The sequence below is a fragment of the Pelodiscus sinensis genome, chromosome 3, assembly GCF_052426305.1.
Source record: "Pelodiscus sinensis isolate ZL-2025 chromosome 3, ASM5242630v1, whole genome shotgun sequence".
In the NCBI taxonomy this organism is placed as follows: domain Eukaryota; kingdom Metazoa; phylum Chordata; order Testudines; family Trionychidae; genus Pelodiscus; species Pelodiscus sinensis.
Window position 1 is genome coordinate 7,535,886 of NC_143054.1, and position 27,503 is coordinate 7,563,388.

Here is a 27,503-nt window from a genome sequence, read left to right on the forward strand (position 1 = left end):
TCTAAATTCGTCCTCAGTTGCCTTGAAACTGTATGTAGCTGCCATTCTAGTCTCTTGCCTTCCTCGAAAGCAAAGTTGATATAGTGTATAAAGAACAAGACATTTTTAGCCAAGCAAAAGTGGTCTCCTGTTGAGTACACGATGCTGGAAAAAGCATTCTCTTCTGCGCTTTGGGACATCAGCCTTGGCCAAAGGATGAAACAGGGCATAGCTACCAAGGACCAATAGACAGTGTTCTCCTGCTTTACCTGTCCTTACACAGAGGGAAGGGAAAAAAGGACACAGTCTGGTATCAGGCAACTTTTCATTTTATTTCTTATAAAATATATTTTATATTGCTGCTGTAAAAATTACATTTCACATTTTTATTTTTATTACAATAAAAATAATACTTGGAAGACAGCTGGAAAAAAGCTCCAAATGAGAGAGAAGTCATGGCTACGGCATATCCCCGTCAAGCTGAATAGCATACCAGAAAGCAGCTATCGGCAACAAATATCCCATCCTTCCCGCACTTCCTCCTATCCCATAACTCCACAGAGAACCCAATTACCCTAGCTTTGTGTAGCTACATGAAGACTTTCCATTAGTTTAATCCAATGAGGGTATAGAATGACTGCGAGGGTGGGGAGGACAGAAGATGCTGAAAGTCACAAAACAGAATTATTTTGCTTCTTTTGGGGGTCCGATCTCCCATCAACAATGAAGGGCCAAAGTGTGAAGGCTGAGAACACACTCTGTTAACGCCTAGCAGAAAGGTTCCTATGTACATGTACAAAAAGACAGTTCGATCAACAGGTGCATACAGAAGAGATTTCTTAGCTGAAATCACAGGTCGGGCCTACCTATTGTTTGGAGGTTGAGGGGGACTTGCTTCAGACTAGGAAGACTTTAAAGTGTGGAGTCTATGCAAGAGCGACAGGAGGTGAAGTAGAGTCTACCGAGTCTGGTTGGGAGCAAGTTAGAAAGTTAGTCTGAGAAAACTGAAGAAAAAAATAAAAACATTTAAAATCTTGCTGTCATTTCTGCCAACAAATACAAAAGTGTAAAAAATAAAATTAAAAAAACCCGCACCAGCTATTCCAACAAAAAATTACCCACATTGTTATAGACCCTTTCCTCCAGTTAAATCTGTACCGCAAAAAGCTCTCAACATAGAGTTTAAAAATCGCTCGTCCCCTTTCAAATCCTTTAAAAACACCGACACAAAATGTTCCTATGTACGATCTTTTTATTATTATTCACTAAGTGCTCTTCATTTTGGAATCTAGCGTTGCAAGATGGCTCCGGGTAAAACCAAAGGGGCTGCAAGATAAGGGGGGGAAAGCCCATGGATGGTATTGTGTGTGTGCTAGTGTGTAATTCTTCTCTCCTGACTCCCTTCCTTCCATCTCACACCCACCTGCGATACCTTGGCAATAGCAGAGAAATTCGACATTCCTCTCTGGCCGAAGCGTTTGTGCAGCTTAGCGAGGCTACACTGCTTACCACATGCTTTTTTTACACATGTCTGTTTATTCCAAAATCATGTACACTTTAAAATAAAATCACATTTAACAGAAGCAAAATGTTATTTTTTTCAAAACCCAATCTTCTGCCAGAAAAAAAAATCCTTGAAATAGATGTATATTTATTGAAAACACATACAAAGGTTTGGGTTGAGAACTCTGGGTTGTTCACTGCTACAGTGCCAGTTATGGAAGGGTAAACCTTAAAGAGGCTTAGAGGGTTGGTTTCATCAGCACCCATGAGATTGGAGGTTTATTTTAATTTCCTGAGTGACCCAAATTGACCTTGCAGAGTCCGAAACAAGAGACAGGCCCAAAGAGTCCCAGAGAAAATGACGGAAGGGTGGTTAGGGTGAGTTGTGTCCTATTCCTCCAACCACAGGGCTGAAGAGAGAGGAGACTACAATCAGAAAGCGGTTGAACTGGTTTTATTTGGAGTCTGCAAGTTTGGGCTAGAAAGGTCATAAAATAGGCGAATAAGATTTCTGCATCTGCCTACTTCCTGAGACATGATGGTCCAGTGATTAGAGTGGTGTGTTGTGACTGAAAAGACTTGGGGGGTTTAACTCCTTGCTCATCACAAACCCGCCCATGAATTAGGTGCTTCTGGAAATCCAGTAGGTGCCTATCTGGATCTTTAGCCATCTGGCCCTTCATGGAACCCTAGGACTGAAAGAGACTTCAAGAGGTCCTCAAGTTCAGGCCCCTACATTCTTGGCAGGACCACATCTTGCTGGATACAGAGGCCGAACTTCCAGTGAAATCATTGGGAATTAGATGAGGTGACTGGGCTTTTACGGGGGAGCTGGTCCTGCCCTGGGCTGGGGCTGCCCTGGGCTGGGGCTGATCTGAGAAGTACAATGAAGGTTTTAATTAACAGCTGGAGAAGTTGAGTGACCCTACTGGCTACCACTTGGAGAGGGCGTGGCCAGGCAGGGAGGAGAGGGTGAAAATGCTGAAGAAGGATCCAAAGTTATTATGAAGTCATTATAAAAAATCCTGCATCATACATGCTCTTCCAGCTAGGGGCATCCCTTCTGGACTAGTGGAGCAGTACCACATCTTCTTCGACCAGAGTCAACAGAAGGTCTTTACAAGTGCACAGGACTCTAATAGGAGATGACCCCTTGGAAGTGCGTGGGGGGGGGGTCTACACAGCAAAGTTATTTTGAAGTAACAGCCGTTATTCCGAAATAACCATGCGAGCGTCTACACAGCCATTCCGTTACTTTGAAATAATTTTGAAATAACAGACGGCTTATTCCGACTTCTGTAAACCTCATTCTACGAAAATAATAATAATGCCTATTCCGAAATAGCTATTTTGAAATAAAGTGTGTGTAGACACTCCACTTCTGCTATTTCAAAATAGCCCTTCACCAGGGCCATTCTGGGACTCTAAATCAAGACAGAATTAGGGAAGCCTGAATTGGACTAATTTTAAGGCTTCCCTGCAGTGTAGACATGCTATTTCAAAATAAGGTATTTTAGAACAACTATTCCGGAATAGCTTATTCTGAAACAATTGTGCAGTGTAGACGTATCCTGGGTGAGCTTAGGCTGGGGGCAGAAATAAATCCAAACAATTATACCGTACCTCCCCGAAGGGAGAGGAAGTAGAAAGTGGAACGTTACCAAGCAGAACAAAGACGCCTGAGTGTTAATGCTAGTCTTTTTAAAACAGAGGTTAGATGGGTCAGGAGAAGACAGAGAGACAGAGAGAGAGAGAGAGGCAGGAAGTCTGGGAAGAAAGAAGGAAAGACATGGATGAGCCAAGGCAAAAGTACTAATAGCTGGGCTGAGAAGAAGACTTTGTGTTTCAAAACCCAAGCCTCCACAGCAGGAGAACTTAGTTGACCTCAGAGGCCCAGACTCAAGACCAAAGAGCGTCCCTAGTGAGGCAGGAAAAGGGGCGTAGGCTTTTATCGGTTTTAGATGGATCTGTGTATTTGCTGTAGAATGCAGGAAAGCGAAACAGCGTTCTAGAACTCTGAACAGTCTATTATAGGCCACAACTACCACAGAGACGGTCAAGCCCAGTGAGCTCACATGTCTGGGGGCGTTGGGGGAGAAGGGGTGATTATGGGGGTGGGGGGGGATCTGTGATGTCCCATCAGTGGTTCCAAGTGCTGGGGAGTGGCTGGGGAGGTCCCAGCTCTCCAGAGGGAGTTCTAGATAGAGGGCTTGCACTCCAGGAGTGGGCTTGGGCTTCTCAACGTAGGAATAGTGCCTGGACTCCGGTCAGACGCCGGTGGCAAAGGTGGGAATTCTCCCTCGCAGCATCTGGTGAGGGGATCAGACGCGTGACAAGGAAAAGCAGAATAAGCGGCAAGAGCCACAATTAACCAGAGCTGTGGGCCCCTCGGGACATGTGCAGGACTTGAGGAAAACGACCAGGCCTGTGTCCTGACCACAGGCCAGAAGACTAAAGGGATCTGAAATCTCCAACTCATCAGGCTGGGAGTGAGTTGCGGTTACTGTTCTGCTTGCTGTCACTCAGTGAAGAGACTGGAACGGAAAAGCCAAGTGGGGTGGAAGGTTTCTTGGTCCACGCCATGTGTTTTGATACTGATGAAGGGCATTAAGGACCCTGACAGCCCCAAAGGGGTGGGACTCTAGAAGGAGACAGCCCGAGGGCCACTACGTGAGAGAGGTGACTCCATCACAAGAGGTCACTGCAGGTCAGCGAGCACCGACAATGCACCAGGTTGTGGATTAGGATGGCGCGCTCTGGTCACAGGCCTCTAACGTGTTTAGAAACCTGGCTCTCTGGGTCTCAGTTCCTCGCCTATAAAATGGGAACTCTGACACGATCCTGCCTTTCAGTAATGAGGGATGAATACCAGAGCCAGGGATAAGAGAAGAGGCATTTCTCCGCTCCCAGAACTGAAAGACAACTAATAAAATCAGAATCTTCGCTTTCCACCCTCATAAAAGACGTTGATTTGCATTCCAGGTTCTCGTCAGTTTTCATTGCTACTTCCATAACTCAGGTGCCGAAAGCACCGTAGCCCTTGCATGCAAGTATGCAGCCTCCCACATCAAGAGTTCAAGAGGGAGGCAAGAGGTTTCGGGCAGCTTTAAAGAGAAACTGCAGCGTCTCCCAAGAGACAGCTTAACCACTGTATTTCTCACGAGTCATCCCAATGCAGTGGGGAGGTCTCCCGGAAGTACCCGGACAAGCACTGGAAGAGCAGCCGCCCCAGTGCCTGAAGTGCAATAAAGACAAATGTATTAATAAAGAGGAAGGTGCACTGGCAGGTTAGGACTCTGCCGATTCAAGTCAAATAAAAACGCCTGGAAATTAGACCCTTTTGAAGGTCTGTGGCGTTTTAAAATTGTTTTGAATGAATCCAACACTTGGTTAAACCAACCATTAAATCTACTGAAACATCTAAAAGTAAACAGAACCTGCTTTAGAGTAGGGATGGAAAGGGTTAACTGGTTAACCGGTTACCTGGTAAGTGAGTGGTTAACTGGTGGCCCTGCTGGGCTGGAATGTCCCCTGCACGGTGCAACGGGCCCAGTCAGAAAAGCCTGCATCGTGGGGGGCAACTCCAGCCTGACCAGGCCCACCACGCTGTGCAGGAGGCGGCTTTCTAGTCCAGCCAGGCCCTTCACCCACGGGATTCCCGGTTAACCAATTAACATTTAACCAGTTAACTTTTCAGAACTGGTTAACTTTAAAACAGCCCGATGATCAACTTTTTTTCCTGTCAGGGTTCAAGTAGCATTCCGGCTGCTGGGAAGCACGCGTCTTCGGCATGAAAATGGCAGCCCCCGCTGATTATCATCAACCCCTTTCTCAGAATGGTACTTTGGAGGCAGAGAAACCACTCTGCCGGAAACCTCTTTTTGACATGTCCTTCCTATATTTAGTAAAAGAGAAAGCCCCACAGAGGGGGAGCAACACCTGTTGTAACAAAACACTGCAGTTTTCCTTTAAAGGTCCCCTACTACAGAACGGTTCAGCAACCTGTCTGCTTCCATAATCCACATCTCTCACAAGAGACTAAGCCAGCGGATCTCAAACTGTCAGAGCTCTCTAAGGGGGTCGGCAGAGTCAGAATCACAGAAGAGGGGCTGAAGTGTTAGAGGGAGCCTCTTATGAACTCTCCCTTCCCAACAGGGCCGGTCATCTGAATTAATTCTACTGTTGTCACAGGGCTTTGCATCAGAGCCACATGGACCCGGCTGGAGAACCTGACCCAATAGAATCAAACCCAGCTGATCCCATTTCTACTGGAGAACCAGTAGATGAGGTTAAAAAACCACATAGGGAGACACGTTCACTTTGTCCCTGCTTCTCACAGGCCAATTTAGCATTCACCAGTTTAACAATGAGCAGAAGACTGGGTTCTAAAACAATACACTGTATATATGTACAAAATTATTTTAAAAAACCCAACAAGCACCCAGATATATAACCCCCTTTGAGTGCACCGCCCGCCCCTTTAACAACCAGGCTCCCATGGATCCGGAAGGAAATAACACCCTCCTGGCCACATGAAATGGTGCTTACAAAGAAAGTGTTGTCAGTCATATGGTCCTTAAAAATACACCAGGCTTGTTTCTGCCACAGCCAGGCCACCTGCCTGTGACTTGAGAGGCCGTTTACAGCCTGTGATTATCAAAAACGCAGCATAAAGTCCAACAACCCCCTTTCCACCCACTCCCATTAGGACAAACCCCCTCCTCCCAGCTCTGACGGGAGCCGAGCTACGCAAACATGGACCCGGTGGCTTGTGTGTAGCTGCCATTTTGTGCTGACAAACAAACCAGACTTCTTAGCACCAGGCTTCTCTGCACAAGAGAGTGCGCACACGTGAATGACTTTAGTGACAGGGACCCCGTGAACCGCAGCCCTGGCTCCTTAGTAACAGCACCAGGGCACTGTGGCAACACCCACTGAGCTGAACTGCATCAAAATGGCTCCTTCTGGGGAAAGCGTCCCAGTCAACCCTGCCTGCTACCGTCGCCCACAGCGCCGGGTTCAACGCCGACTCCAAGACACAGAACGGGGATGTGTTCAAACTAAACTCTTGGCCTTTGCGCTCCAAAGCGCCCAGGGAGGTGGACGGAGACTGTGATCACTAGGGTCCTGTCCCTGCAGGGCCACAGGGCAGGACAGCTCTCTGCACCAAGCGGCACATGCTGCTGCTCCTCACAGCGGCCGCAATGGGTGTGCTGGTATGGCGGCTGGACTACGCTTGCTGCTAACTGGCTTTTCACCGCTCAGACAGTAGACTGGACACTTTCTACAGGTGGCTGGTCAGTCTGGAGAGCAAAGACCAAAACTCATAAAAACTGGACCTGCTAGTTGCAGATTAAATGGTGCACGTCTCCAAAAATCAGAGTGGCCTCTAGAACCTGTGAGCTTTCCCTCCGGCTTTCCCTGCCGTTCCAGAAAGACTTCTCCTGGGGCTGGATTCTTCTCTTATTCACACACCTGGGTGAGTCAGGAGGAACTCCACTGAAGTGACAGCCGTGTACGTGAGCCTCGGGCAAACAGGGACAAATTGTACCCGCAGAGGAAAGTAAGCCGTACACAGTGACCCGCCATCAAACCAGAAACATCCGAATCGTGTAACTGTGGGTGTGTCTAGACTACAGAGTTTTGTCGACAAAAGTGGACTTTTGTCGACAAAACTATACCAGCGTCTACACTACCGCTGAGTTCTGTCGACATAACGTTGACAGAACTCAGCAGTTTTGTCGACGCTGGTAAACCTCATTTTACGAGGCATAACGCCTTCTGTCGACAGAGTTCTGTCGACAGAAGGTGTTATTGCATGTAAACTGTCCTTGCGTCTACACTGCCATGTCGACAGAGCGGCTTGCTTTGTCGACAGAACTGAATGTAGTGTAGACGCTCTTTGTCGACAGAAGCTTTGTCGACAGTATCTGTCGACAAAACTTCTGTCGACAAAACCCTGTAGTCTAGACGTACCCTAGAATATGAATTTAAAAAATGAAAGCCAGAAAGCTGGGTTCAGACCATCTTTCGCAATTTGGGATTTCTGAACATACCCGATTCAGCAAACGATATAAGCACATGTTCGTCTGTAAGCATCTACATAATCCCAACTCATTCAGCATGGACTTTACACCCAGCAATGTAAACGCGTACTGAAGCACTTTGCTGAATCAGGGCCTAACTGTGTGTTTTCCATCCTTCCTTTTCCTCCTGGGTTAACAATATTGATCCTGCCAACTTGGCAGCAAGCTACATTAGGTCTCAAAATAAAACCCTTTATTCCCTCCAGTTTAAAAAGACACTGTTAAGCCCAACATTTAAGAAATAAATTGTTTTGACAAATCTAAGAAACACAAAAATTAATTTTTATTTGAAAATTATCTTCTTTTTTTTCAATTAAAAGATAAAAATCTGCATGTAGATATAGAATATTTTAAAATCTCAACCTTGCTGATGCAGTTGCATCGAAACACATGAAAACCAGGAAGCCAAATTTCCCAGAGGCATAACTGTCCAGCGTTCCTGTCAAAGCAGAGAGGTGTAAAAAATAAAACACAGCATCGCCGGTAAAAAGCAAAAAGGAAAGAACGTTACATTCCTCCCATTCCAATAATTTAAGGTGTTACTATCACACCAGAACATAATTTTCCTTTTTTAAACGATGATTTTTATTCTAACAGTGTCCCTTTAAACAACACAAGACTTTGAACTTTCTAGCCAGTCAAGTAACATACAGAGCTGATCCTCACTTTCTTATCCCAGCTACTGACCTGAAAGTTCAGTAGACTTTACTGTCGAGCTCGGAGATCAGTAAAAAGTTCTTTGGTCCCTGGACCACCAAACGACAAGTCTCTTGTGAACACCACACAACCAGCTTGCTTCCTTTCCCTCCCTATTTTGACTATAAAATGGGAAGATTTTTTTTTAAAAACCCACATTTGTAAAAAACCCACAGAAAGCGTAAAAAATGAGTAAATCCGGCAGACATCCGATATACAGAACTTGGAATTTACACGCAGCTCTTGAGATCTCTGCTGAAGCCACAAGAGACACCTCCAAGTTTGCTGTGCCCTGCTTGCAGCAATGACCAACTTTGGGTGCTCTCGGCTGAGAGAGAGAGAGATTCAATGCTCCTGAAACGTTCATGTGCTCAGTCCAGGAATCGCTGGCAGGCCTTTTTCCACCGGCAGGCCGTGCACCACTGGTCTCGGTGCTCAATTCCATACACTTTACGGCATTTCTTGGCTTCACCACGGACCTTTCTGCAGAGTAACAAAAGCCGGAGATGGTGACATGGCTATTAAAGCATTTCAGAGCTCAGGGGAGAAAGGAGCGTGTGTAAGGCAAGGCAAGGCTGAGCTGAGTCTGAAGACGAAGCCCCAGTGTAAACAGAGCCATGAGACATGAACAGTCAAGAGCAACCCTGCAACAGCAGAGGGATGGGCTGTCTTATCTCTTTCCTATGGGGCAGCTTCTAGGGTTCTGCGGGCTCGTCTGCGCTTGAAATGTTACAGCAGCACTGTATGTACAGACAATGCATATACCCCCGAGAGGCAGTAGCTAGGTTGACGCAAGCATTTGTCTGTCCACGTAGCCCTGCTACACCGGGGAACTAGGTTCATTTAACCATGTCCCTCAACGGGAAGGATTTTTTACACCCCTGAGTGCCATAGCTGGGTTGAATTAATTTTCTGGTGTAGACCACGCCTAAGCCAAAGGGCTGGTCCCCGTCCTGAGGAAGCCCAAGGAAAGCGGAAATTTAACAGGGTTTCTTTCCTTAGTTCTGCATGGTTTTCCATCAACAACCAGCGACACTGGCCACCTCTAGAGAACTCCCCTTAGAATTCTCATACAGAGGAAGACTGGTCTTATTGTTAAGGTATTAGACTCTGATTCAGGAGATGGAGAGTCAATTGCCAGCTCTGCCAGACTTAGGCCTGACCTGTGCTATCAATTCCCCATTTGTAAAATGGGGATGAACACCACTTCCTTTCTCCCACACTTTACTTCTCTTGATTTAAATTCATTAGGTCTTTGGGGTGGGGACTGTCTCTTATGTATGTTAAGCACAGTGCCTATGCATAATAGGGAGTCTTAGCTGATCTTAGTAGGGGCAAATCATTCAAATACATAATCCTACCAGCTTTCTTCCTGAAGAGTCACAAAGAAGCAGGCAAACTGATGCAGAGTTCAGTCATCCACCAGTGAAATGCAGCCCCCTCTGGGGTGGAATGTGGCAGCTACTCTGTACTTACACAAGAGTTTTTAGGAGCAAAAATGAAGCCTCATTTCCCCCGTTATTAAGTCTTTAGGCAAAGCTAGGACATCCAGAGAGCAAAGAGGAGGACGCTGCTCAGCGTTCAACTGGTCGCTGGATCGAAGGGACACCCTGGAACAGATATGGGCCTGACAGAAATGAGCAGGAAGGAAAGGTCTAATGGCCTCACCTGAAGGCTAGTCTCTGGAAATCTGAGCGCCAAGGTAGGCTAGAGCTAAGGCCGGTTATTATTTATAGCTGACAAAGATCGTTCCAGGGACTGGCAGCAAGAATGTCATTTTCCTTTTCTTAAAACAGGAACAAGATGGAAGGTGGCAGAGAAAAGCAACTGACCCCTGACATGTGAGGCATGTAATAGGGCTAGGCCCTAAGGCCAAAAGGGCCATAGAGAAATCCTCCAGGTGGCTAGAGTGGCTTTGGAGAAACTAGCCAATCAGGGGCCAGGAAGGCCTATAAAAGTAGCTGCAGGACTCAAGGCAGCTCAATTACAGCCCAGACCTGGAAGGGAGAAGGTCAGGGGTGGCTGGCAGGCAGGCAGAACCAGGGACAGCTCCCGGTGGAGAACTACTGAGAAGGATGAACTGAGGTAAAGCCCTGAGTGAGAGGCCCTAGAGCTGGGGTGGGGAACTGCCTAGAGGCATCACTCACTCCTGAGTGAGAAAAGAGATGCCAACAGAGGGCACTGGGACGGGCCCATTAGGATTGTACTTCCAGAAGGGGTCTGTGGTTTCACACAAGGCTGCGTGACTCCGGAAGGCCGAGTAGTCGAAAAGGCTGACGACTGAGGGAAGTGCAGGCACACGCACTCGGCCAAATGGGGGTGAGTGCCTCCCGTTACAGGGCCATCGAGCACCAGAAGCCTCCTGGGATGGGGACGGAAGCCACCACCGCTATGGCAGGAGATTCTCAGAGGGTTTTTGAAGTGTGGAAGGCCCCCAGGGTAACCCTGGACTAGGCAGGAACGCATCTGCTCTCCTGAATGTGTGACATCTTCTTGGGGTTGTGGGGCTTTTGCAGGAACACAGAGTCATCCCCCTGCCGGGCACTACCTTCCCCAGGGGACCATGAGTTTCGACCTCCTGTCCCTTGCAGCATTACGCAGAGGTGATCGCAAAGGCCTATCCCCACAGTGGACATGTCTGGGCTAGGCTGTTCATGTCTCATGCGCGTCTAAAGAGGTTGGGATGAGGGGACCTGTTTGGGCAGAAAGCCTCAGCGGGGAGGCTATGCAGACTGAGGCTTTAACCAATAGAAAAAAGAGCCGCAGGACAGGAGTATAAGCCTCTAAAACATCCCCCTCCACATCTCACACAGCCCCAGAGCACGGACAGTGCCCAAAAGCCTGTTGGCACCTCAGAGGAACATCTCCAAAGACAAGGTGCTGGTGTCTGCTCCCACCAAGGGCATTACACAGGGGCTGTGTCTAGACTGGCCAGTTTTTCCGGAAAATCAGCCGCTTTTCCGGAAAAACTTGCCAGTTGTCTACACTGGCCGCTTGAATTTCCGCAAAAACACTGAGTTCCTACTGTAAGAAATCAGTGCTTCTTGCGGAAACACTGCTGCTCCCGTTCGGGCAAGAGTCCCTTTTGCGCAAAACTTTAGCGCAAAAGGGCCAGTGTAGACAGCTGAGATTTGTTTTCTGCAAAAAAACCCAGATGGTGAAAATGGCGATCAGGGCTTTTTTATGGAAAAGTGCATCTAGATTGGCCACAGATGCTTTTCTGCAAAAAATGCTTTTGCGGAAAAGCGTCCGTGCCAATCTAGACGCTCTGTTCCGAAAATGCTTTTAACGGAAAACTTTTCCTTTAAAAGCATTTCCGGAAAATCATGCCAGTCTAGACGTAGCCAGGGAGGAGGTGGACAATTAGATCGGGCACTGGCAGATCTGGTTTCACTACGCCTCGTTCTTATTTTAATTCACTTGTAAACCAGGGTGGTCCAGGGCGTTCAAAAGGAGGCTGCTGAGCCAGGGGTGGTGGTGTGGAGAACACAGCCTGGCAGGGCATTCCACACAGGGGCAGCATGGGAAATACAAGGCTGTCCTCCTACGCAGGGTGGAAGAGATAGAAGGGAATCTGGTAGGAGACCAGGTCAGAGATCAGGGCCAGGACAGAACTGAGTCTGACTGATGATGAGCAGCAGGGGGAACTGGACTTAGTCTGCAGAAGAGAAGAGCGAGGGGGATTTGATACAGTCTTCAACTATGTGAAGGGGGGTTCCAAAGAGGATAGAGAGGCTGTTCTAAGTGGTGGCAGATGGCAGAACAAGGAGCAATGGTCTCAAGTTACATTGCGGGAGAGATGTCAATTGGATACTAAGAAAAACTATTTCCCTAGGCGGGTGGGGAAGCACTGGGATGGGCTCCCTAGGGAGGGGGTGGAATCTCCATCCTTAGAGGTTTTGAAGTCCCGGTTTGACAAAGCCCTGGCTCAGATGATTGAGTTGGGGTTGGGCCTGCTCTGAGCAGGGAGTTGGACTCGATGACTCCTGAGTCATGACTTCCTAATCTTCATCGATTCTGAGTCAATAATTGGTCCCTGGGGCTATCAAAGGACTCTGAGGACGTTGTTTGTATTTCTGCCGCTACTCAAGGAGCACTGTGCTAGGCACCATACAAACAGAGTAAAGAGACATGTGCAGCCCCAAAGAGCTCAGCCTCACAATGCTCCTGGGAAAATAGTATTATTCTCATTCTGGATATGGGGAAACTGAGGCACAGGGAGGTTGTGATTTGCCCGGGGTCATAGAGACTCAGTCGCACAGCTGGGAAAAGAAGCCAAGTCTTCAGATACTCAGCCCCACGTCTCCCGCAAAGTACAGCTACAGCCATCTTGCAACCCCCCGAAAAGGCTGGCAACCAAGACGTTTTTCCATCCAAAAGCCCTCTTCGTCTAAGGCACGAAGGGCCTTAAAATGGAGGTTAAAAGGAAAGCCGCCCTTAATGCATTTACATTCCCAAGGTTTGTCTCCTTCTTTTTCTGTGTCTTTCATAAAGGGTTACAAGCTGTTTGATGCTGTTTGCCACGGGAATAAGTCTCTCTCCCAAATCCCGTAGAACACTGTTCAATGGTGGACAGTGACAAAGTCACGGGAACTCCTTGGACTCTTTGGGCCCGGAGCCCATCTAAATTAATGCAACACAACCACAGCAGCCTCCTTCCCCTCTCACTGTCCCACCTGCAAGGGTGTAACCACACCCAGCTGTCCTTCGCCGGACAGGGGGCCTGCTCACTACTTCCTGGACTCCGCACGCTCTTCTCTGACAGTACCCAGGCTGGATGGTCCCCCACTGCTCCCCTTCCCTGCAGACTTACCTGGTGCCGCTGGGAGCCCTGGGGGGCGACGCGACAATCAGGTGAGACTTCAGCATTGGCGGCGGTGGCTGGTGTTCACTGAAGCTCAAGGATCTGCTTCGCACCTGCACGAGAGAATCAATTAGCTCGGTGAGTCGCCTCACACACCAGACAGAATTCGCTCTCGGCAGCCGGGGTCTGTCCAGGCAGCCGGTTCCAGTCCAGCCTCTGTACCCAACAGTGCCTGGAGACTGGGGGAGCCCACAGAGCAGCACCGAGAACAGATGTGTTCTCGTATAGCTCAACCAACCCCGGCTGTCTTTGCAGTCAGGGATAATGCCCTGATCTCACCTCGGAGCAGCACAGAGCAATTGTCAAGTACCTAAAAGGGTGGTACAAGGAGGAGGGAGACAAATTATTCTCCTTAACTCTAATAGTGGGACAAGAAGCAAAGGGAGGTTTAGGTTGCACAGTAGGAAAAACTTCGTAACTGTCCGGGTGGTTAAACACTGGAATAAATTGCCTAGGGAGGTTGTGGAATCTCTATCACTGGAGATATTTACGAGCAGGTTAGGCAGACACCTGTCAGGGATGGTCTAGATCAGGGGTGGCCAACCCATTAAAGGAAGGGAGCTGAAACAGCGGCGGAAAAAATGCGAAGAGCCGCACCAGAATTGTTGAGGGGAAAAAAGGAAGCGCTCCCCACCAGTTCTGAAGCAGTAACCACTGCTATAGTGAACTAGCCACACGCAATCAGCCAAACAGCCACATGTGGCTAAGGTGTTGGACACCACAGGTCTAGACGGTGCTGGGTCCTGCCGCGAGGGCAGGGGACTGGACTCGATGACCTCTCGAGGTCCCTTCCCGTTCTAGTGCTGTGATTCTATCAGCTGCAGAGAGTGACAAAGGCTAAACCCAGTTCTCCCCCTCTCCTCCCCAACCCCTTTCCAAAGACGCTGGGCAAGGAACTCTGGGAAGACAGGAAGAGTCAGGCCAGTGGGACTCACCGGGGAGAGAGCTGGGAGGGTGGAGGTGGCGGCAGCCCAGCTGATGCTGGTGAATATGTGCGGCGACACCGGAATCTGAATGGACGGCAAAGCCTGGCGGAGGAAAACGGAGCAGGGATGAGCGGCTTCGCGTTAACCCTTCAGGGGCAGAGTTGGTAACTGCAAGGCCGGCGGAGCCAGGACACCTGGGTCCATCTGTCACTGACTCACAGGGGGAAGTGGCCAAACACCCAAACCCCTCCTCCTCCCGGACTTTGGTGCAGCCTGTACGTTGTCTGAATGGAAGGGGTTAAAACGTGTTTTAGGTAAAGTCCTTAACCTGGAACTGTGTCCCCAGGACACTCTCTCCAGCCCGAGGAGGTCTGCAGAAGAGGGCACCTGATCTCCTGCCACAGCAGCAGTGGGATGCCAGCCTTCAGAGCACAGATCTGAGCTCCATGGGGCAGACACCCGACACAGCTGCTGGCCTGCTGCAGAAGCAGGGGCAGAACCTCCCACCCTTAGTAGAGGTGCATCTTCCTTTCACTTTTCAGTAAGCAGCTTCAGCCACCATATGCACATAGCAACCTCCTCAGGGTTACGTGAACCTCTCTCACCCGGCACTCTCTGGGCCAGCCACATCCGTGGTCCAGCATGACTTTAGCTAGCTGGATGTCCACGTATGATGGGTGTGGCCAAGTTTCCCACAGTCCCATAAAGTTTGTTTACAGCCCCCAGTCCTGGCTCGCAGTCTTCTGTGCTGTTATTTAGCTCTGATTTACCCCTAACTGTCTTCTAAGAGCCCCGTCAGCAGTGGAAGTGTTGGTAAGGCTGCTAGACAATATTGACCTCCTGTGGTCTGGCAAATTCTCTGCTTTGGCACCAGAGACTGCCAGACTAGAGCGGTTCAACCTGTAGTGTGGTAGCACTGACAGGCCCCAGCCATGATCAGGGGCTCAGAGCACACAGACACAGCAAGGAACAGCCCCAGCCCAGGAACCGAAGAGACAGGACAAGGGGGAGGAGAGGGAATGTCGTCATTGTACAAATGAGGAACCAAGGCACAAGATGAAGCAATTTCCCAGGGCGGTTTAGAAGCCTACGTCCCATTTTTACAACAGCTTTGGGCTCTGAAAGCCAATGGAATTTACACGCCCAAGTCACTCGAAAACGTTACTCTTAAAGTGACTTGCCCAGAGCCGTAGGAACCCTGATCTCCCAAATCCCAGGTTAGCGCCTTCACTCCAGCGCCACGCCTCTGCTCCAGCCTCAGCTGCTCCCTTTCTGTGCTAGCGATACTGCCCGTGCACAGCAAGCTGCGTTCCTTCCTTCCAACCCAGCTGCCTAAGGCTCTGAGCAGCATCTGCGCCGCACCGCCCCGCCCCCCCGCAGCAAATTTCTCCAAGATAGTGACACAAATTTCCCTGTCAGCCCCCAGCTGCTTGGGCTGCAGGACAAATCAGAAACATGTTACAAGATTCCTTGCCTCCATCCCCGCCCCAAGTATAGGCCCCCCCTTTTTCTCTCTCTCTCTCTCTCACCAAAAAGCAAAATAACTTTTACAGACGTTCTGCACCACAAAGCCCCACCTTTGCTTTCAGGCGTGGGTTTATTCCCCTCCCCATACAGTAAATAAGCTATCCTGGCCTAAATACGCCAGTAAAACAGCATCTACTATAGGAGCCTGGTGTCTCCAATTCAGAGGTACAACGTGTGTGTGTGTAAAGAAAGCCAAACAGATTTAACTGCAAGTGATGTAATGACACCGGCTTCCCAGACATTCAAAGGCATTTGAACTTGACTCCTAATACCCAAGACATTCAAGGGTCCGGTATAGTTACATTCCTGGCTGTGTTTTATTTGCATACATAGGGATGTGCTGCAGGTGGCTAGAAACTAGAGTTTTCATAGCAAGAAAATGACTGTATTACAAAGGCTAGCAAAAGCAATCCATTGATTTAAACAAAGAGCGGAGGTCCTTAGCTTCGTGATTATGAGGACTAGCCAGTAGGCAGGAGGACAACAAGGCTGCAAATGACTACAAAACATAATGGGAGTTCTTCTCATATGGTGTCTTGGGATGTGTCTACACAGCACCCTAAACTCAAAATAAGACACACAATTTGCGCTATGCAAATTGCGTATCTTATTTTGAATTTCAAAATTTGGTGCGTCTATAGTGCCAAATTTCGAAATAACACGCTATTTTGAGACATCCCTTAATCCTCGTGGAATGAGGTTACAAGGATGCCGAAACAGCGCTCCTGTTACGCATTTAAAAGATGCAGGCTAGCTACAGCTCTGCTATCTAGATGTACCCTTGTAGTATGAAAACCAGGGAAATACTGGATCAAAACTAAGGGGCAGTACATTTGAAACCAACAAATCAAAGTCCTTTATGTCACCTATATCCAATCTGTGGAACTCACCGCAGCAGGAGGTAGAGTCAAATATTGTGGCTGGATTTTAAAACAGAACAGGATTATTTTAGGGTGTAGTTATCGAAGCCAAAACAATAAGGAGAATCAGACCATTCGCTGATCAACTGCTAGGTCTGGGAAGGAGATTCGCTCCTTCCTGCCATGCCCAAACACTACAGAATTTGCTACGTATGTTATTTTCTCCGATGCATCAGGCACTGGTCACTGCAAGAGGCAGGACACAGAACTTGATGGACCAATGGTCTTATGTGGTAAGGAAGATTCTATAAGTAACCAGCTGTTTTCTGAGGCCAGGTCTACACTAAACCCAGAAGGTCGGCTTAAGTTACCCAACTCTAGCTACAAAAATAATGTAGCTGGAATCAACGTACCTTAAGCCGAGCTTGGTGCCATCTTCACAGTACAAGGTCAATGGGAGTAAATGCTTTCGTTGGCTTCCCTTATTGCTCACAACTTCAAGGAGTACAGTGCCGCCCTCAGCATTTGATTTAGAGGGTCTTTACTAGACCCTCTAAATTGAACACCAGAAGATCGATCTCCAGCACAGCCCCCTCATGAGATGTGAAAACAAATGCGGCTAAGAAGGAGGGTGCCAGGTACCACTCCATCATTTTAATCCCGTAAGTGGCCAACATACCTGATAGGCATGATCTGCCTGGATATGCCAGAAGGAACTGGGGGCAGACTGACTCAGGGCACTGTTTGGCAGGGGAGACTCCAAGGTTGCCTGATCCAAAGCCAAAGCCTCTGGCTTGGCTAGGGCCTGTTGGATGACGATGGGCGAGGACCCAAAGGTGGGGCTGGTGGCAGATTCGGGAGCAGTTTCTTCTTTCACCTGCACTTCCGTGTAGTAGAAATCTTCCTCCCTCTTCCGCTGGTCAGAGTCTGCGCCATCTCTGTGGTGGTTGCAAAAGGGGAAAGGGACGAGTCAATAATCACAGTGCGTAACCCGCCCTCCTTCGATCAGCCTTGTGTGCAGTGCCAGCACGATGCAGGTGGCAGTGCTCAGACAAACCCGCTATTAAGACCACGGTTTCGAGCTCATTCTCAGAGCTGGCCGTGCCAGGATCTCCCTTGTGGAGAGTCCTCTTCTTCAGTCCCACTGTTACACCAAGGTCTCCATGGCCCGGCTCAGATTAAAGGCTACGTGCTTTTCAAAGAGTGTTCCCTATAAGCTTGGCGCTTGTGCAGGTGCTCCGGAGAAATTCCAATCCTGCCCAGCTAATTAACAGAGCGCTCACAATAGGCTTTTTGTTTCAGCGGGTGGTGCACATTTGCACATACTCCGGTGCATGTAAAAATTTATTCCGCACATGCATGGAAAAATTAGAGGGAACATTGATGCTGACCTAGCAACATCAGCATGCAGTTCTGCCACTATTTGTATGACTCCCATTCATACCCTCCAACACCTGCTACCACTTCCACAGTTACTAGCTGCTTCTGGGAATCAATGGCTTTTCCTTTCTCCCTTTCCTGGCTGCATAAAGATGGGGCTACTTCCATGCCTTTGCTCAGCCCTGCCTCTGCCGTGTCATGTACATCAGGAAGTGCCAAGCAAACCTTTGGACTCCAAAGGATCCATTGACACAACATGTTAGAGCCTGCAGGTGCAAGCCTCCGAGACTTGGCCCTCAGACTTAGGTTAATGGGACTTGGGCAAGAGCTGTAAAAATAAGTATGCAGACAATGCTTTGAAGTTGTCGCTGGAACTAGCACCCAGCTATTTTGTCAAGCAGAGCTGGGAGGCGTGTTCCTGCAGGCTCTGAGAAGCTGTGTACACGTACCCTAAGGCTGTAGGGTATCTTTGGCCTACAGTCACTGCACAGTAATATTTAGCACGTCTAGGAGAAGGTGCTTTGTGTCTTTAAAAGGATTTAGCTGTATTAGCTAGTTAAATGGACATCATCCGCTTAAACACCTCGCTGCTTTATCTGCCCCTGTTGCACATAAAACACGAGAGGAGTGTAACAGAAAGCGATTAGAAAAGAGTTGACAGTTTCCCTGGGTCCTCTGTATGGTCAGTTTCCCCCATGCTTTGTTTGGAGCTTTCACGTAGGGTCAAGGCAACAGGAAAAATGTCACGCAACCGACAAACGTGAGGCTATCAAATAGGGATAGGACTCTTTTTGGGAGGGGTCGGGAACCACAGAAAAATCCGTCAAGAAGAAGAAAGAAGAAGGGGGAAAAAAAAAAAAAAGACATGGCCCCCAACTGAGATGCAGCAAGACAAAGACACTCCCCCACAGTCCTCTCACACACCAGAGCCTAGTGGGGCCTGGCCTAGTAGATCGTGGGGGGAAGCCTTATGCTCAGACCCAGCCTCTCTTCTGTGGTAACTTGTACAGCACACAGCAGGGAGAACACAAAAATTAAACCCAAACCAACTTCCATTCAGGGCTGGAGGTTTCTTGGAAAGATCAGCAAAGCAGGGGGTGAGACGGGACGTTAGCTTCCCCTGCCCAGCCTGCTCGTGCGTGACAGAAGCCTCTTTTCTCACTGTACCAGAGGTGCTGCACTAATTCAGACCTGCAGCTTGCGTCTGTACTAGTCAGATGGGGCAGCCAGGGGTAACCAGGGAGTCTTTACTTTGGGCCCTTGATGGACAGAGAGAGAGAGACGCCCACAGCACACACAGTTCCCATCTCTACACTCCTTTAGGACAGGGGTGGGGAACAAACGGCCCATAGGCCGGATCCGGCCCCCCGCTTCCCTTGATCCAGCCTGCGGTGAGTCTTGGGGCTTCCTTTACCTACTTCCCCACTCCCTCCACAGTGGGGCGAGCCGGCGCTAGCGCTCCATCCCCTCTGCAAGTCTCCCTGCCTCCGCACCCCTCTCCGTATGGCTGGAGCGTTAGCGCCGGGTTGCACCACTGTGGAGGAGGGGAGATGGGGAACCTGAGCTTCGAAGCTGGTGGCTGCATCCACCCACGGGGGGCTATAGAGCACAAGGGAGCCCCAGCGCCCCGAGTGGGTCTGTGTGTCTTTTTGTTTTGTTTTCTCGAGGCCTGGGCCAGCGAGGTGTGTTTCCTTTTACATTTGGGTTTTTTTTTTTAAGCTTCTCACTGGTGTGTGGCCCCCGAAAAATTTTTCTTTGGAACTTGGTCAAAACAAAGTCCCCACGCCCCAGCTTTACGGCCTTTGAAATGCCTGGAGAACCAACCCTGAATCTCCACAAGGGGGCGCCCCCACACCAGAAACAGGCCAGACGGAGCACCCCTTGTCATGACTTGAGTTCATTAGCGGATGAAGGGCGTGTGCTGCAGAGGGCTTGTTTCCAAGACATGCCAGTTTTAATCTCAGTCCCTGCTATCTGGCGGAGTTGGGGGGGGGGGGCGCTTAAAGATACATCCCATCTCCCCTTCTTGAACCGCCTTCTCTGCTATTGTTATTTGGATTTCAGAGGCACCCAAAGACCCTAATTGGGCTTAGTGCCTGTGTCGTGCCAGGGGCTGTACAAACGTAACTCACTGGTGAGTGTCGGTGGGGCAGCCCTCTCTGTAGGAATCAACCCTGCTCCTCGCCCTTTCCTCCCAGCCCCGCCTGAGACCCGCGGGGAAAATCCCCGCCCGCCACCTTACCCCAGGTGCTGGGTCTTGACGTGGCGCTTGATGCCGACGATGGAGCGCAAGACTTTGCCGCAGTTCGGCCACAGGCACTTGTACATCACCTTCACCGAGTTCTAGGAGGAAGACAGGCCCGTGTCACGGAACGGCTCCCCCCAGGCCCAGCTCAGAAGGGACAGAAACAGCCCCCCGACCACCGAACACAGGCCCCGGGATGCTGCCGTTCTGTCCCATTCCCCGCACACCTCTCCGGCCCTGTCAAGGTGACGCCCACGGAGGTGCCAGGTTTCAACCAGCCATGAGGAAGACTCCAATTGTCTCTGGCTTTTACTTCCCCACTCCCAGCCTTGCCAGTTTCTCCCTCTACGCTCCTCTTTCTCCCTACGGCTGACATCAAAGCCACCTGTTGCCCATATTGAATCTTGGGCTACTATCTCTTCCTCCCCACCACTCCCCTTTGTATCCCTGGGGTCTCTTCCTTTCTCCCATCCCCGGCCCCCTTTCTGCTCGGGGACCTCTAAGGTGAAGGTTACTAAGGGTTAGTAAGTGGCACTTGGCTTCCAGCCTCTCCTGCTGGCTTAAGAGACAGGTGAAACTGACAAATGCCTTGTCAGTTTCACTCCCTCACGCAGCTCCCAAGAACGAGCATTCACAGCAAATTTCCACCTGCCCTCAGTACCTTTCTCTTTCTTGGGGCAGGCTCATCGAGGAGAAAGGGATCCGAGTCGGTCTCAAAGCCGTCGTCGGCCTGAGGGGAGCTCAAGGCCTCGCTCGAGTACTTGGGGCTGGCTTCAGGGTGTGGGGGCGATGGGGTGGAGATGTCGCTGCCGCCACTCCAGTGTCCGCTGGTGGTGCTGCTGCCGCTGTCCGACACGTCGCCGCTCTCCTTCCATGAGTCACAGGCCGCCTGGGACACTGAGCCAAGGAAAAGAGGAGAATGGAACACCCAGGATCAAATTCCGGACCCCTGGAGCTGCAAGACTCAACGGGACCAAGCGCCACACCATGTAACACTCCCATCCTCCTCGGATCAGGCGCAATGGGGAGACACGTAACCACTTCCCCCACTTGCGCTGCCATTGAGGGTGGGGTGGGTGCAATCAGAACAGAGACCTTTGGCCCCCAAATTAAAACCACGGGACTCAATATCAAAATGTGCCCCATTTACCTTCTCCCCACTTGCACAGGACTCAAAGCCAAGAGCTCAGGATTCTAGACCTGGCGCTAGCCACGACTCCCTCCATGGCCCTTTGCCTCCCGCTGCCTTCACACCTCCCGTACGAGACAGCTCGTGCCGCCCACCTCGCAGGCTTCATTGTATCATCGTCACAAGGCATTTCGAGAGCCCCGGATGGGAGAGGTCAGAGAAGAGCAGAGAATCTCTGTAGCTACGGGCTCTAGCCGGCGTGGCAATGGCAGGGCTCAAATACCACTTCCTCACTGGCCCAGCCAGAACTGGGAAGCTGATCTAGCCCGGAGATGTACATGCCATGAACCAAGAGGCTCCATCAACCTGAAGACAAACTTTTCCCCAGGTAGCCCAGAAGCCTGATTATAGGAATTCTTGCCGCATCTGTTCCAGTGAAGGGCATAGAGACTGATGGGTGGGTGCAGTGATACGCTAGGATGTCAGCACATAGTCATCTAAAGGGTTAACCCATAAGCCTGGGCTTATCGGTTAATCCAAATGACTACACACACTCCCTGTCCCCCTTGCTGACTCTCTATCAGATCCCACGGAGCCGCCTGACCCCACCTCTCCTGCGCTGCTGCCTCTGATAGAGAGACAGCAGCGTGGAGGGTCGGGGGGACAGGTGGGAGCCAGTATACACAGGGGGGTCAGCTTTCAAGCCAGCTCCTGCTGTGTACCAGCTCCCGCGGAGCTGTCTGCCCCCCCTCCTCCCACACACATGCCGTTGCCTCTATCGGAGGAAACATTGCGGGGGGGGAGGCAGGAGCTGGTGCATGGGGGGAGCCGACTTAAAAGACGGCTCTCCACAAGCACTGGCTTTGCGACCCCCACCTCCACCCCTCTCCGCTGCTGCCTTTGTATCGGCAGGGAGGGGGGCAGGCGGGATACCAGAGCAGCCTCTGTCCAGGGGGAGCTCAGGCTCCCTGCGGACAGAGGCTGCTGCCGCCCCTTGTTGCTGCCTCTGTATCAGAGGCAGCAGCGCAGGGCGGAAGGCGGGAGCCGGTTTTTACAGAGGCAGCAGCACGGGGAAGCAGGAGGCTCCCTGGGAGTGGAGCCGGGAGTGGACCGGCTGCTGGCCCTGCCCCCGGGGACCATCAAGGAATCGTGTAAGCGCTAAGATCTGATGCGGTTACAGGATGATTCAATTAAACAATATGGAACATCCCCAGGATACGCAGCCGCTCTCTAGGGCGACGCGCTTGGTCGTGCCGGACACAGGCACGCTCTCCGCGGAGAAGCACAGCTGCGCGTCGAGTGACGGACGGTGGGAAGGCAAGTTCGTTTATTCCGCCTTAACCCAGTTTCCGTTTCCAGTCTCTCTGGGCAGGGCCGTGCTGGAGACGGAGACGCCCAGGCCTAGCCATTCGAGGTCTCGCCTGCCGCTCGTCAGAGCCTGGTCCACGTGCAGAGAGCGAGCCAGCGGCAGCCGAGGCCTGTTTCTCGCAGCTGCAGACGCCTATTTTTAGCCACCTCGCTCCAGCTGACTCCTTGGGAGTGGAACCGCCGCTCCAGAAAGGGAGCAGCCGTTCGGTGCCCCCAGGCCCGCAGCGCCCAGAATAGGTCCGGCCGATCTACCGCACACGGCAGCTGAGGGCAGGGTTCGGCTCTCCCCTCTCTCGAGGAATGCCCCCCCCCCCCCGGCCGGGCCAGCTGTTCAGGGCGACCTGCATTAAAGCAGCTGTCCCGAAGCAGGCTGGTCCCTGCGCCCCACGGCTTTCTGACTCCCGTTTGCAGACGCTTTCGGAAAGCCAGTCTCCCCTCCCCCCCATTCTTCGTTGGATCCTCCCAATCAGATAGGCTTGATAAATAGAGCAAACAATTGCGACCAGATAAAGGGGGGGGGGCAGCCTGAAGAGCTTTGTCCTAATTAAAACAGGGTTTCCAGCATTCCGGACCGCTGGTGGGGGAGGGCAAAGGGGGCAGTTGCTCTGGGACCCAGCTATCCCAAGGGGCCTGCCCGGGGCTCCCAGACAGCAGCCGGAGCCGGGGTCCAAGGCCTGGACGGGGGGGGGGGGGCGGTGCTGTGGTCTGGGTTGGTTCTCCAGGCCCTGCTCCTTCCACCCCCTTTCTGGGGGCAGGAGGAGCCAGCTGCCCCACCTTGCCCAGGAGCCCTCCTGCCAGCACCCCCACCTCAAGCTCTCCGGGGCAATTCCATTCTTTAACCTACGCCACCCTCCCTGCCCGCGGCTGCCTGTGGCGTCCAAACCCACGTCCCCGGGGATTGGTATCCGAAGTCCCTCTGCAGGAGCTACCCGCTACGGGCTCTGCCGCTGCCCCACCTGCCCCACGGGACCCGTGGGCAGAAAGACCGGGTCCCTCGCGGTGCCCCCTCTGTAACGTTACCCGCAAGATCCCGCCCCCACTCGCCTGACCCCCGCGAGGCCAGACCAAGCCCCGGCACCTGTGTCCGACGTGGGGTTTCGAAACGGTTCCTTTCCACGCTGTCGGATGGCGCGCGGGGAAACAAAACGAACCCCCCGAGGAGGGACGGGCGCCCGCAACACCGGTGCTTGTACAGTCAAACACCTTTCGGCCACAGACCTCGTTTCTCGAGCCCGCAAGCAGGGACCCAGCGGGGGAGGGGACTGGCTGAGGCGCTGGGAATTAGACCCAAGCCGAGTTGTCAGCTGCCAGGATCCTCTCAGTCAGGATGGGCCTGGGCGTGGGTCAGACACGGGCTCTGGTAGACGCTCCCTGACAGGGGAATTCCAGTCAGGCGGCTGCACCTCTCTGCTTCCTTTGCCCGACTTGCCATTCAGCACCATCTCCTCCAGGCGCCAAGAAGTTGCCAGGGCACCGGGAAACGGCTCAAGTCCTCCCTCTCAGACTGAGCCACAGGGTCACCCCGGACCCCTCCAAACACTGTCCCCCCACCCCCGTTTTATTCCAGGTTTTCAGGACGCGGTTGGGAAAATGCAGGCGGAAAGCCACCCATGCACGGACCCCACCCAGCGCTCCAGGAAATGCAATCGGCGCCACGGCCCAGCGCTGGGCTACACCCAGCAGCCGGCTGGAAATGAGCCCTGGCAAGACGCAGGTGATGGCGGGAGGAAGAGGGAAGCCCTTTAGGGAACGTGCTTTCTTTGGTTGGAGGGCCCAGGCTCTCAGACGGCTCAGGCTGTCCGCAGCACTGAAACAGCCATGGCAGCAAACGCCGCCCACCTTCAGCTCTGATGGGCCAGAAGATCCCCTCCTATCGGACAGCGCCCGGCAGTGCCCACGCTCACCTGCAGCGGCATAGTCAGAGCTCAGTGTGAGGGCTCTGTCCTGAGAGCCCAACCCTCCCCCCACCCCAAGACTGGCCCTGTCACCCTGAGAGATGGTCTGCCCTCTGTTGGCAGGTTGGCCCATGCCACCTACATGCCACTGGCAGTAGGGGTCTCTAAGGGTGGTGCGCATCCACACATGCCTTGGTGCATGCCACAAAATTTATTCCGCACACAATTGGAGGGAACATTTGTGGGATTCCCTCTGGCTGGGATCGCCTCCTGCTCCCCTTCCTCTGAACCATCCTGCCTGGAGGTCTGTGTTCTGTTATCCAAACCTCTGTGTTTTATCTGTCTCCCCTCCTTGTCCCTCAGCACGAGACAGGCAGGGGACAAGGAAGGGTTGGGATGATGCCGAGGATAACAGGTTTTGGATCACTGCGTCTACCCGAGGGGCTCCTGCTGGCACAGAGCTGGCACCTCGTCACACTGCTCCCCGACACAGCCACAGGCAGAGTTCTGCACGCACACGCAGCCTTCGAGGCCCCGCCAACAATTCCTTCACCAGCACATGGGCCACTGGTGGGCAACCTGTGGCCCACAGGCTCCTTGTGTGACCCCGAGGCATGTTCTTTACTATTGCCCACGTGCAGAGCGTCCACACTGCTCGCCCGCTCTTGTGCAAGATTTACAGCACGGCGGCGGAAGACGGGGCTTCCTGCGCAAGAGCTACGCTCTTCTCTAACTAGTGTAAGCCCTGGTGCACAAGAGGGCAGTGTGGACGCGTGGCAAGGGCTTCTTGCACAAGAAAGCCCTATGGCTAAGATGGCCATCGGCGCTTTCTTGCGTAAGAGAGCGTCCACACTGCCATAGATGCTCTTGTGCCAAAGCACATGGATACGTTCTTGCACTAGTGTAGACACAGGCTGTGAGACCCAGGCGCGCCTTCACAGCGCCACTACCCTGCAATCGACTCGCCCTGCAAATTCTGGGCACGCCAGCGCAGTGAGCAAAACGACCCTCTCCCGGGAGACCGGCTTGGTTACGACAATCTTGTGGCCCAGCGAGATGAAAGCGGGCCCCGTGAGCGGCCCTCCCACAAGCTTAGGTTGCCCATCGCTGCCAGAGACAGAACAACCCCCGCCACTTTCTTGATCCAGGGACCCATTAGAACGGAGCAGATTGCTGACTTCCAAGCCATGGCTTACCCGCTGCCGCAGGGGATATCTCCTCTCTAGAGACCTGACCCCAAAGGCAGCGGGTGTTTCAGGGCCAGCGGGACATCACCAGCAGAGAGCACGCTGGGACGTCGGCGCCTGGGAAGTGGCAGTCACACAGTTATCTGGGCAGGGGGGGTCTCTGGTTGCCTGGGAAAACCTACGGTTGGAGGCGAGTAGATTTCCCACCCTGGGGAGCACATCGGCACCTCCAGTCAGCCTCTGGTGCTGAAATACAGAGGAAGGCAGGCGTGGGACCCCGGCACCCTGTGGGACTCACCCGGCATGCTGCTCTCGCGGCTTGGCGGGCTCTGGACCACAGGGCTGCAGGACAAGCTAGTCAGCACCATAGCAGCCATCATCTCGTCCATTTCCACCGCCGCATCGGACTTCCTGCCCCGGGAGACAGAGACACATGAACGAATGGGGGTGGGGGAGGGGAGGCAGATGTCCAGCAGACAAGGGGAGGGGGGGATTTCAAAGACCCCACCCACCCAAAAGAGTCACTGATGTAAAATGCCGAGGCCGACTGGAGCCGCGGTGCTTTCGTGACCATTGACTACGTGCGTGTCCCTCGTTCCTCTCCCAGCGTGTCCCAGAAAGCACCCCGCCCATGCGGTCGCCCCGGATGCTGACAGCTGGGGAGGGAAATGCGACCTACTGCAATGGCCCCAGGCAGGAAGGTAGCTTCTGGCAAGGAGACAGGACAGGGCATTTATAAACCAGCAGTTTTCAAACTTGTTTTCTCACGACCCAGTGGAAGAAGATTGTTGAGGCCCACAACTCAACATCACGTGACTAGCGGGTGGGCTCCGGGGTGGGGCTGAGGAGGAGAGCTTTGGGATGTAGGAGGGGGCTCTGGCTTTGGGGGGGGCAGGGCTGGTGCAGGAGGGGTTTACCTCAATCGGCTCCCGGTCAGTGCTAAAATGGGGGTGCTAAGTCGGCTCCTTGCCTCTCCTGGCTCCGCACACCATGCTGCGCCCCAGAAGCAGCCGCAGCAGGTTCCCAGCCAATGGCAGTGCGGAGCTAGCACTCAGGGTAGGAGCTCTTCTCCCGCCCCGTGCCAGGCCTGCTGCTGGCCCTGGCCACTTCTGGGGCACAGCAGTAGTGCCAGGACAGGCAGGGAGCTGCCTTAGCACCCCCACGGGTCACCTGATCCCCAGGCAGCCACGCGCCCCAGGGCCCGACGTGCCACGCCCCAATCCTGGGTCGCGCCCCCTGGCTTGAAAACCACGATTATAAACTCTGCGCAGGGATCGATTCACCCCGCGGCCTCCTCTGGCGAGCGGCTCCCAGCAGCGCTAGGTACTGGCGTAGAACAGGAAGAGAGGGAGGCTTGCGTACGCAGCCAGGGCACAAACCCAGCTCCTGAACAAGGCAAGATGAAACGGACTCAAGTCTCCGAAGCCGGCTGAGGACACCCACCTTTTAGGCACGTCGATGTTCCTAGACACGGATCTCGGAGCTGATCCTGTGGGGCTCTGCTCCATCGCCGCAGGAGGGCTATGGTCCATTGGAAGAGGCGGAGGCAGCGATGTCTGGATCTCCGCCAGTCTCACGTCCTCTGCCTTCCAGCAGGCCTCCAGTCCCTGCTCCGGTAGCAGCACCTTCACCTCATCATCCGGCTGACTGTGCTGCTCCACCAGGCCCGCGCACTCCTGCCCGTTGTAGGTGACGTAGACCTACGTGAGGACAAATCACCACAGTTCAGTGCCACTTTCCATCCTTCAGCGGAACCCGGCGCAACGCTCCCCTGTACGAAGCCCCCGCTGCCGGGGCTCCATCGCTAACGAAAGCACCTCCATCCTACGCCACCGCTCGAGGGAACGGGATTAGCAAT

General features: G+C 52.4%; 1 protein-coding gene across 4 annotated transcripts in view; it reads right to left on the bottom strand.

The window, feature by feature from the left end:
* Positions 1 to 290: 290 nt before the first annotated feature.
* The window catches only part of ZNF395 (zinc finger protein 395), a 54,155-nt gene continuing 26,942 nt past the window's right edge, over positions 291 to 27,503 (bottom strand). For 3 of the 4 annotated variants that reach the window (XM_089776992.1, XM_006116720.5, XM_075923286.2), the window contains 8 exons: positions 27,089 to 27,345; positions 25,944 to 26,056; positions 20,728 to 20,963; positions 20,064 to 20,164; positions 17,121 to 17,379; positions 14,064 to 14,156; positions 13,078 to 13,181; positions 291 to 8,747 (listed from right to left, as the gene is read on the bottom strand). In XM_089776992.1, the coding sequence (XP_089633118.1) occupies positions 8,636 to 8,747; positions 13,078 to 13,181; positions 14,064 to 14,156; positions 17,121 to 17,379; positions 20,064 to 20,164; positions 20,728 to 20,963; positions 25,944 to 26,056; positions 27,089 to 27,345 (1,275 nt within the window). In that variant the 3' untranslated portion in view covers positions 291 to 8,635. The remainder of the gene's footprint in view (positions 8,748 to 13,077; positions 13,182 to 14,063; positions 14,157 to 17,120; positions 17,380 to 20,063; positions 20,165 to 20,727; positions 20,964 to 25,943; positions 26,057 to 27,088; positions 27,346 to 27,503) is intronic. The other variant, XM_075923287.2, reaches the window with a different exon arrangement.